Consider the following 11,015-nt stretch of genomic DNA (forward strand, 5'->3'; position numbering starts at 1 on the left):
GGAAGAGGGAGGAGGCCGGCCGGGATCACGGCGATCGTGGCCAGCCCCCGCGCCCCTTCCTGGCTTGTAAGGAGGCCTCGGTCTCCTCAGAGGCCAAGAAGGAGGGACACTTTTTTTATGTAGGACTCTTTTTTATAAAATGGAGGACGCCCCGTGCCCCTTCCTGGCCTTTAAGGAGGCCTCGGTCTCCTTAGAGGCTGGGAAGGGGCATGGGGTGTCCTCCATTAAAAAAAAAAAAGGGGGGGGGGGAGGCGGCAAGTGTCCTACATTTGAAAATGTTGTCCTACATTTGTCTCGGCCTGGCGGTCCTGACGGATGGCAACCCTGTAAAGGTCCCTTTCTCTGTCCAAGTGTCTGATTATTGGTTTGAATTCTAAATATTCTGCATATGCAGCAGCAGGAACAGAAGAAGGAGAGTGATAGCAGGAAAAGGGGATAACAGAAAGAGAATGCTTCTATCTACTTTAGTATGTAGAATGTTTCTTAAACGTTGTAAGCCACTTTGATTGTTTTCAAAAAAAGCGGGATATAAATAAAAATACCGTATTTTCTGGTGTATAAGACGACCCCCAACTTTTCCAGTTAAAATATAGAGCTTGGGATATACTCACCGTATAAGACTACCTCTCTTCCAACGCACACCAAATAAATTTTTTTAAAAATCAGATTTGATTTCAATATGGTAATTTTAATTCAAATGACATGCAGGTACTTAGCAGGAAACCTTGTTGTATACAAAGCCTGCTTGGATTGGTCAGCTCTCCCTGCCTGCCCAGCCTTTCCTGTCTCCAAGACTATCAGAGCAGTAGCTGCTTTCATACGATCGTCGCATATGGTGGGGATGTGGCCGTGGCTGTTTTTGAGCTCCCCCCACCATATGTGGTGACCGCAGATTCTCCAGAAGTTTCAGCACCTGCCCTATAAGATGACACCCGGGTTATAAGACGACCCCTGACTTTTGAGATTTTCCTGGGTTAAAAAGTATACGCCAGAAAATACAGTATTTATTATTTATTATTACTTTTGACCCACTATTGGCTTAGGGATTTGCCTGCTTCAGTTGTGTGTGTGTGTGTGTGTGTGTGTGTGTGTGTGTGTGTGCTTAGTTGGGTCAACAATTTCTGTATAAAAGCCATTCCCCATGCCTAGTCAAAGGAGAACTGCATGAAATATTTTTTTTCTGGGTCTTGGCAATATCAGTCATGAAACACCTCTCTAATTTAACAAAACATAGAAGATTCAGAAACCAAATGGAGTCACCATTTGAGAACAATTGAAAGTAAGACAGAGAGCATTATCTTAACAACATACACAAAACACTTACCTTTTTATGGAGAGCATGAAATTCACTATACCTCTTTTCAACAAAGTGTTTTCTTCCATTTGTTAGTACCTCTATTTTAAAGACCTGTAAAAACAATTTTAATATATTACTTTTACCTACTTAAAATGCTGTTTCCTAATATATTTATTTCCTCTAATTACAGAAGATACTCCCGCACACAGGACATTAAAGAGATACTGAGGTGTAACAATGATTAATGAATCCTTTGACCAGGTCCTCTACAATCCATCTGGTTTTACAAGTATGTCAAAGGTTTAATATTTTTTATGCTTAAAAAAAACCTACCATTATGCTATCATCATAATTTCTAGAATTTAATACGACAAACAGTACAGTAATTATTTTTATTTTAAAAATAGAAGACAAATTAATAATTTAAGTGTCTTTTGCATCTAAGCACTACAGTACTTAATAACCTTACATGTATACAGTTCAATGACAGAAGTACATTTTGTAGAACACACGAGATATAAATGCAAAGATTACATTTCAGGTTAATGTCCACCTAACCTACATATTCATTGCCAGTCTCAGCTGGGCCTGCTCTATTGTTTACACCATTAAGAATATGGTGCAAGCTCATTTTCTTTGCATGATGTGTATGACAGCTTTTGCTGCTGCTTGTAGAAGGTTGAAAGGGCAGCTAAAGAAACTCTCTAGATCCACTAATTAGTAGCCACTGGTGTGACTTTTTCTTGATTTTCAGGTCACTGGGTCAGATCTCATGGCTGGTGACAAAAAAATACCTCAAAATGCTCATGAAAACACAAACCAGCAATACTAACATCAGTAAATAGAAAAAAAAGTGTAAGAATGGCCTTCCATTGATTACAACCATATACCTACTTTTAAGCTAAAATATATTTGGAAGTAATCAGGTTTGATCTAGAATTACATCAGACAAAATTAGAAACAGGTAGAGCCTATCTAGACCAAAATCTATGTCTCTGAAAAATAACTATATGGATAGATTTGGGATGGGAAATCCCTTTGAATGCTTAAAAAGATACCACTACATGATGCGAAGCTCTGTTAATATTCCTAGCCAAATATTTATCATTATGATGGAAAGTAATGAAACAGTTTGTATATTACAAGGAAACTTGAAGAATGTGTGTCTACAGTGCTTTCCTTCACTTTCACAGGGCACTGTTAATTAGCATGAATCAACCCCGGTTTCAGGACACCTTCACTGTCACCCCGTTTCTAGATACAAATCTGTTAAGGGGAATCTATCCCTATTCTTTCACTTTTAATGTGTTGTCACGTGCTATTGTTGCAGTGTCCCTTCAAGTTGTTTCATTGACTTACAATGGCACTAACCAATTGCAGGGTTTTCTATCAATATTTGTTCGGAGTGGTTTGTCTTTGCCTTTCAAGGTCGCTCAATGGGGTTCCATGGCTGAGTGGGGATTTTAGCCCTGGTCTCCAGACTCTTGGGGATGAATTTACACTGTAGAAAGAATAGTTTGACACCACTTTAACTTCCATGGTTACATCCTAAAGAATCCTGGAATTTTCAGTTTTGTGAGGCACCAGCACTCTTTTTTTGGCAGAGAAGGCTAAAGATCTTGTAAAACTATAACAGGATCCCATAGGATGGAGCTACAAATTTAACAAAGTGTCAAACTGCATTATTTCTACAGTGTAGAACTACAGATGCATCCTGAGTCAAGCCACTATACACACTGACTTTCATCAAGAGCTGTACAGTTTGGGAATACTGTACTGGGACTTGTCCTTATAGGGACCTGTCCACTTGAAATTCTCTTAAGAGGTCTCTGGGAGGATAACCCTTGCTTATCCTCTCTCATCTTTTTTCTTTGTTTCTCTCTTCACATATGCTCAGTAGAGATTCTGGAGGCAGCTGCTGTTTACCTTGCCTGAAGGATAGTAGCACATGTGTCTACAGTAGGACCGACTAGAACAGAATCCAGCTTGTTTTCTACCTTTGTTTCTCGTATTGTATACTATCGAAGCACTCCTGCAACATCAAATATCTGTGTTTATCCAGCCCTTGTGTACCATCTCTCTAATGTCAATGTTACTAAAAAAAATCAGCAAGACAGAAGCTAATAAGGAAAAGGGAGGGACTGTATGGGTGTAAAGTGTCTTTGCAAACAAAGTCTTCACTGTGAGATATGCAGTGAGAACGAAATAATATATAATCATGACTGGACTAGTGGAAAATAAAATATATTCTTTCTTGTCTATATTTAAATTGGTTCTGCCACTAGTCCAGTCATGATTATATATTAGTTCATTCTCTCTCTCTCTGTGTATAATTTTTCCTCTCATCAATTCAAAATTCATCACAGTTCAAAATTCTACTGAATGGATTTGTCAAATTGGTGGCATGGCACAAGAGCCAGCAGTTGCACTAGGCACAGCAGGATGTAGCCTCCTAGATGTGTCCTCTAACACAGAATGAATAGTTAAAAGCCAAAACAAAAAACTTCCCACAATCCATGGTCCCAGTTTTGTACTCCCCTGACACAATATGGCTGCAACTTTAAATTACAAACAAGTATCATTAAGTACACACATTCAATCTATTATCCTGTTTGGCCCTTTACACAAATAATAAATAACATATGCTTCCCTATGAGCTGTCTTTTAATGGTACAACTGCAAAATGGATCAGATAGAAGAGATTAGATCAAAAACTATTTGGCACTCAAATAAGCCTCATTTCTCTTAATTAGCACAATAATGCACACTATTTCCTTAACCATTCTTTTTCTACATGGAGCCAAGACTTAAATAGGTACAATAATTAGCTATTTAAAACATTCGCTTTTAACTCATGTAAACGAAAAACAGAATGAATGGCTTCAGTTTGAACCAAATGAACAGGAAAAAAACCATACTTTTCTCAGACTATCATGCCAAAAAGATGACATTTTATCTCATAACTATCAAAAGGCTGGAAAGGAAGAACTGGGGCCTATTAAATCAAAGCCCTGTTTTTAAGAACTCTTTTTAGGAAGCCATAACAAAGTCTTTCATGGTTTTTTGGATCAATCTGCATAACAGCTGTCTTTGATTAAAAAGATTTTTTTTAACGCAGACTAGTAAGTCATCCTCTGATTATCCAGCTATAAGGAAAATAACAATAAAGATAATCATAAATCGGGGAAACAATTTATCTCTCAATCCTGTAGTAAGAAGTGTACCCTTTTCAACTTCTAGAACCATAATCATATTGTTATTCTGCTTGCATTTCAGTTTTGGCCTTTATGACTGCAGGGCAATGACCTGAATTAAATGTAACACAAAGCTATGGTTGAGATCCTGTGTGGTACAGATAGTGTAATAGGTCCACATGTGAAACTACAGCTGGCCACTCAACTCCTCCTCACTTAACACTGAGATGCAGAATGATTTTATCATCTGCTGAGATCCATCAAGGCCTTTTGGCAAGTTGCAGCAGTCCTTTGGTCATTCTGGTTGCCTTTTCTCCATCTTTCCCATCCCTACAATATCCTTGTTAAATGCTGTGACAAGGATTGTATGAAGTATTCCAGATGTGATCATGATTATGAGCAGTATGACATTGGCAGTGTTATTTCTGATTCTGATTTCTTTTTTAACTGTGCCTAATTTGCAATTTGTCTTTCTTCACAGCAGCAACACATTAGGTTGACATTTATACAGAGATATCAATGATAATCCAATGCCTTGGTCAGTGGTTGCCAATTCACATCCCACCAATGTATATGTCAAGTTGGGACATCCCTGCCCATATGCAATACCTGCATATTTTTTGCCCCAATATACTTTACACTTGTTTCACTGAGTTTTTATTTACTATTTTAAAGCCAGTTTACAGAGATCATTGTGGAATTCTTTACAACCTTTTGTTTTTGTTGTTCGCACCACACTAATAATAAATATGTTGTTATCAGTAAAACATAGAAAGATCTTCTATGCAATATTTAAGAGAGAAACTGCATTTATATATTTAATCTGTTCACATTTGTAATATTTTATTATTTTGTCATTCCTTTCATGCTAGTCAGACTGCTGCCTTCTTCAAGTACCACTACTGCTGGTGATAGGTATTATTTCACAGCAATGCATTTGGTGTTTTCATTGTTTTGCACAATGTACCTGGAAATAAGCAAAATGAATAGATTCTGCCTGCCAATAGTGATCCTTCCCCACACTTTAAAAACAATTCTGAGGTTGTTGTATGATTGTAATAATATGAACTGCAGTTTCTTTTCCCCTTTCAGGTATGCTGCTCCAACAGGATCAGCATGTTTCCTTCATGAGCTGAACATTTGCTCCAAAACGTAACACAACAAATAGTGTTGCCACTCAAACAACTTGATGTATAAAACTTTCTCTGAAGGAAAGGGAAGAACAAGATCCATTGATAGACCTATACTTAGCAAGACAGGCTCTTGTTCAGACAATGATGGGAGTTATGTTGTAACAAAAAAAATAATGTGTTCAATATGGATTGAAATTCAAATTATTGTTTTGGTTTCTTCCTCTTTTGGTTTAGTTTTAATTAATAAGAGTTCCCTATACCTCTTAATATTCTGCTGAAATATCTTCTGTCTCCTCTGGTTTTTACCCAACAATGACAAAATGTGATGGCAAGGTGTACTTGGAAAACATGATTTCCTTATTTTCTTTTAATGACTCACATTAAACACATGATGCTGAAGAGTTAAGTGCTTATGTACTGTATGTAACTGATTTATTTTGTTTTCAAAAATGACTTAGGATAAGTCAGACAAGCCATGCAATCTATGGTTTTACTTTTAGAGCCATTTTTATATCATCTGAAAACTAGACATAAGATGTTCATGTACTCTTTTAAATAACTAGAAGAAGACTGTGAATATATTGAAAACTATATAATATTAAACTATCAACACAGGCAAGACTATTCTTAGTTACCACACTCCTCCTTCTTGGATAGTAGTAGGGTACATGAGATTAAAAGCATCCAAATCAAGTGTCCACACTTGAGTTAAGTGTATTACAAAGAACTTCCAAATGTCAAGAAATTGAAACTTGAGAGGAAAATATAAGCCCACATTTATAGAAAGATAATCCTCTGAAATATAGGCTCTCTGACAATATACAAGCAAGTAATTCTTACTCAGTTTAAGTTGATCTTTCCTTATCTCTTTTTGAAAATATATTATTTTTTCAGTCAGTTTGGTGATCTGAAATGGCAAATAAAGCAGGTGCTGGGTGCTTCGCTATGATACTAATTCTTTAATTCTTCCTTTGCAATCATAGAATCATAGAATTGGAAGAGATGACAGAGGCCATCAATGAATGAAACATGAAACATAGCTATACAGACATATTCAGTGTCTTTTGCTACAATTTTATGACTACTGGTCAATGACCGAATAAATTTTATGATATGATATGATACAGACATATTCTGAAGTTGATATTTAAATATTTTAATTAAAATGTTTTATATTTAATTAAAATAACATTTAAAATAATTAAAATATTTTAATATTTTAACTTATTTTAAATATAGTCTGTATTAATGTATTAAAACAGAATGCAATAGGAGGCGGGGAAGATGAGACAATGCAGCTATCAGACTACAAATTAATTTTAGCAAACCAAACAAAATAGTGATGAAATTAATTTGCATTTTTATTGGCCACTTTCTTCCACAGTGCCTCTCAGGACAACATTTCATACTGACAATCTAGGAAGCTTTCAAGACACAACTGCTTTCCAGTGCACAAAGTGGATGAAGTGAAATTGAGTGTAGCTCACTGGCTGGAAGTGAACAAGCTCTTTTAAGTATTTTGGACACAGCTTAAAACAACTGTTTTGTAAACAGAAAGAACCAGAAGCAAATTGTAGCAGCACAAGTGTGTCCGTAATTATAGACTCATAGAGTTGGAAGAGACCACAAGGGCCATCCAGTCCAACAACTGGCAGTCTAGAGGATTCATTTAATAGGTTTATTTGTTTGTTTATTTAACTTCAATAAGGTAAAATTATACTTTCTTGGAGTTACATGAAAGAAGCAAAATCAATCACTTTTAAGACTTTAAGAACAATCATTTCAGAACCCCCAAAGTAACAGGATTCATTTCAGTAGAAAAGAACAAAGGTCAAAAAGTGAATGGAGGGATGGTGCCCACGAAACTAAAGTGTAGACTCAAAAGAAATGCCAGTCATCCAGCTTTGCTTTCTACACCTGAACCCTAAAATGGAGGAAAGTGATAACAATTCCAGTGGATAAGACAAGGTTGGGAAGAAACCCCCGGAGTAAAGGTTCCAGAACAAAGTATGAACTCATTAACTCTAGTATGTTTGAAAAGTCACAACCAGCAAAAGGGAACTTAAGGCATACAACCATATTTGGTCACTGAGAGCACTTGACAAGACAATTCAGAAGGAATTTCCTTTATGAATCACTACAATACAAACTCTCCAATGCAAAGCCAGTTGTCTAGCATGCTGAAGTTGAGGAAGATAGCCATGCCATGATATGCTATCTTGATTTCCTCCCTCTAAACAGAATTCAAATTACATCAGAATTAGGTGGCCATTCTCTCTCTCTCTGTCTCTCTCTCTCTCTCTCTCTGAAACAAGAACAATCATCTCTGGAATAAAAGTATGAACCACTTCAGAAATTTCTTCTTATAAAACTGAGAGTCTGTGCTCTGACTATCTGAAGTTCCTGAGACAGCTTCAAACATTTTCTGAGATACAATCAAATATAGTACACAGAGGGACAGGAGGGACAGGTAAAGTTATCTAGGGCCCGTTCCGCACGGGTGTAAAGTATGTCCCCAGGACATACTAGGGTTAGGAAAGGGCGTCCTTTACGCATGCCCCTAATCCTAGTACATCCTGGGGACGTAAAAAATGGTGGCACCCGTTCTACACGGGCACTGCCATCTTGACCTCGTGGATGCTTAGCGTCCACATGTCCCGCAACGAAAGTGATGTCGTGAGTGTGTCATTGGCCACTTGCGGCGCCACTTCTGGGGCTCAAAAAGAAGCCGCTTTTTGTGGCTTCTTTTTGTTACATCCGGGAACCACGCGGTTTGACCTCTACAGTTCCTGGACGCAGCAACAGGCGGCGCCGGCAGAGTGCCCATTTTGGGCGCTCTGTAATGCGCCTCGGTCTCTCTGTAAGGCCTCATAGGTTCCAAGTGTCACTATGGTGCTGAATCTTTGGGTCACAGCTAATCTTAGAAGAAACAATTCTGGCCCAGAAGGGCTGGAGCAGTCAAATGTTAGTTCCCTGTAGGAAGAGTCCAGGACTCTTCTCTGGACTCCTGCTAAGGTTGCCTGTTCCAGCTTCTGCCTCAAGGGGCATCAAAGGACCAAAAATGTGTACAAGCCTCCTAATATGATAGCCCTCAGATTCAGCTGTTATTATGTTCTACTTTTTAAAAAAGAATACATTGCAAATAACAAATCTTGATTTTGCCATTTCATATATGGGACACTATCTTACTATGCCCTTGTATTTAATGGGACTTGAGCATCTGTGGGGGTCCTGGAACCAAATCCCAGTGAATGATAAGGGCTCATTGTTGTGTTAATATCCATTCAGTAATAACAATTGCATACACAGACATACACTTTTATAAAATTCAATTAGTTACATTTCACTCTTGGAAGAATTCCACTGGATTTCAAGATATTGTTAAGTACCAAGCCACAACTAAGCAGAGGCAGTATGAGATAAAACGAGAGTCCCATGAAGATAAGTATTTTTTTTTAAAAAAAAATCAAATTGCATGTCCTACAAACCAAGTATTTAAATAAACTTGTCTGCGGTATTGATATTTTGTACATTTTTCCTTGAAACATTTTTTTGTTCTAATCTAAAGTTGTTTTTTACTCCATTAACACACTAGTTTAGTTTCTGGTTTTGTTACATGCCAAAGGGAAAACTCAAAGCAACCTCCGCCCTCCAATTCAAACGACTTGCCTTCAAACTGGACTTGTATTATCCTCTCAAGACAGCCATTTACATGAAATCTCTTATAGTTTCTCTGTCGGTATAAAATGTAGATGCCACTGCACATCAGGCCTGTGTTTGGCTCTTCGCACAGACAGTCCAAAACAGTTTTCCTGATCTGTTTCAACTTGAAATGTTGTCAATATATGGATTGTCTTGCTTTCTAATTCAGTGAAAAATCTAGTTTTCCATTAGTCTCTGCCTTTCTAATTTTCAATACAGCTTTACTAAATGTAATTATTAAAGGCAGATTCAAGAAAGCAATTACTGAGCTACTGGTTTGTATCTCTGAAGTCTTAATAAGCGGCACAAAGTGGAAGTGCCAGGAATTGTTAAATTAAATATAGCAATAACAATAACAACAATAAAGTGGGGATGATAAAGATGATATATACCTCAGAAAACAATTTTGAGTATGAGCTTACAGCTGAAACAGAAAGAGCTTTTTTAGGCCTGAGTTTCATGTAGTACTCTGCCACCCATAATAGTTCACGTTCTGCTAGATGCTGCTTCTGAAGCCACACTGGAACCACCTGCTGGGTAGAGCCAGCATTGTGTAGTGGTTTGACCAGTCACTAGGACCTTAGGCAAGTCACATTCTCTAAGTTTCAAAGGAAGGCAATGAAAGGGTTGCTATAAGAAGTCAGAGTCAACCTGAGGGTACATAACAACAACAATTTGTTAGGCAACAGCATACTACATCTTCTAGTTGCACAAATCTTCTCCCTATTTTCTTCTTTTATGTTTTTTTTCTTCTTCCTTCTGGCTATATTTGTCTTCTCCCTTCTTCTCTATGCCTTTGTTTCTCATTATTATCCTTGTTTTCTAGTTGCACACATCTTCTCTGTATTTTCTGCTTTTATGTTTTCATCTTCTTCCTTCTGGCTATATTTGTTTTCCCCCTTCCTCTCCATCACTTTGTTTCTCATTATCATCCCTGTTTTCCTACTCTTCCACCACAATAAAACCATGAAATTAGGGCTGTGATTTGTTAGGTTATCAAAATGTTAAAACTGTATGTTCAACTAACTCAACAGTGCTTCCTTCCAAATATGCAGGCATAGATGGGGTTGACCTGTTGAATGAGTCATTCTTATCTTACTGGAGAATGAAGAGTCCAACCTGACTGTAAAAGGGAGGGGGGGTTGGACTCCATGCACTATTAAATGCACCACTTCAGGAAGTGTTTAGAAAGAACTAGAAAAAATTGGTTTGTTCTCTTTGGATTGGAGCTTGGAAAAGCTTCTTTGGTTGGACTACAGCTCCCATGTGTTTTTAAAACCAGCGCCTGAAAATGCATTAAGTATGGAGATGGAACAAAGTTTAATGACATTGTTTTTTGTGGGTTTTTTGGGCTATGTGGCCATGTTCTAGAAGATTTTCTTCCTAATGACATTAACCAGGGACCTCCCCAGCTCTCAGTTTTTGGCTCAGAAAGCTTAAGTCCTGGGTTGCTTCTAACATGGCAACACACATTCCCTCTGTTTTCTCCAATTACTGAGGTATCAGTGATCAAGATTCCAACAGCTCCTGAAAGTACCAGCTGGATATTCTTCATGTTGTCCATGAAGGGAAGAAGACAATAATATTCAATTTTATTTTGATCTGTCAAGTGAATCCACAGCCTGAAGATATATTTAATATATATATGTCTCATATAAAATATAAATGGCTTGGGTCCAAACTATCTGA

General features: G+C 37.5%; 1 protein-coding gene across 2 annotated transcripts in view; it reads right to left on the bottom strand.

The window, feature by feature from the left end:
• Positions 1-11,015, bottom strand: part of SNX24 (sorting nexin 24) — a 71,343-nt gene that overhangs the window by 31,939 nt on the left and 28,389 nt on the right. For both annotated transcript variants that reach the window (XR_006102224.1, XM_042452521.1), the window contains exon 2: positions 1,325-1,408. Coding sequence is in view for 1 of the 2 variants with exons in the window: in XM_042452521.1 (XP_042308455.1) it covers positions 1,325-1,408 (84 nt within the window). In the remaining variant the exon portion in view is untranslated. The remainder of the gene's footprint in view (positions 1-1,324; positions 1,409-11,015) is intronic.

This window comes from Sceloporus undulatus, chromosome 2, assembly GCF_019175285.1.
Source record: "Sceloporus undulatus isolate JIND9_A2432 ecotype Alabama chromosome 2, SceUnd_v1.1, whole genome shotgun sequence".
In the NCBI taxonomy this organism is placed as follows: domain Eukaryota; kingdom Metazoa; phylum Chordata; class Lepidosauria; order Squamata; family Phrynosomatidae; genus Sceloporus; species Sceloporus undulatus.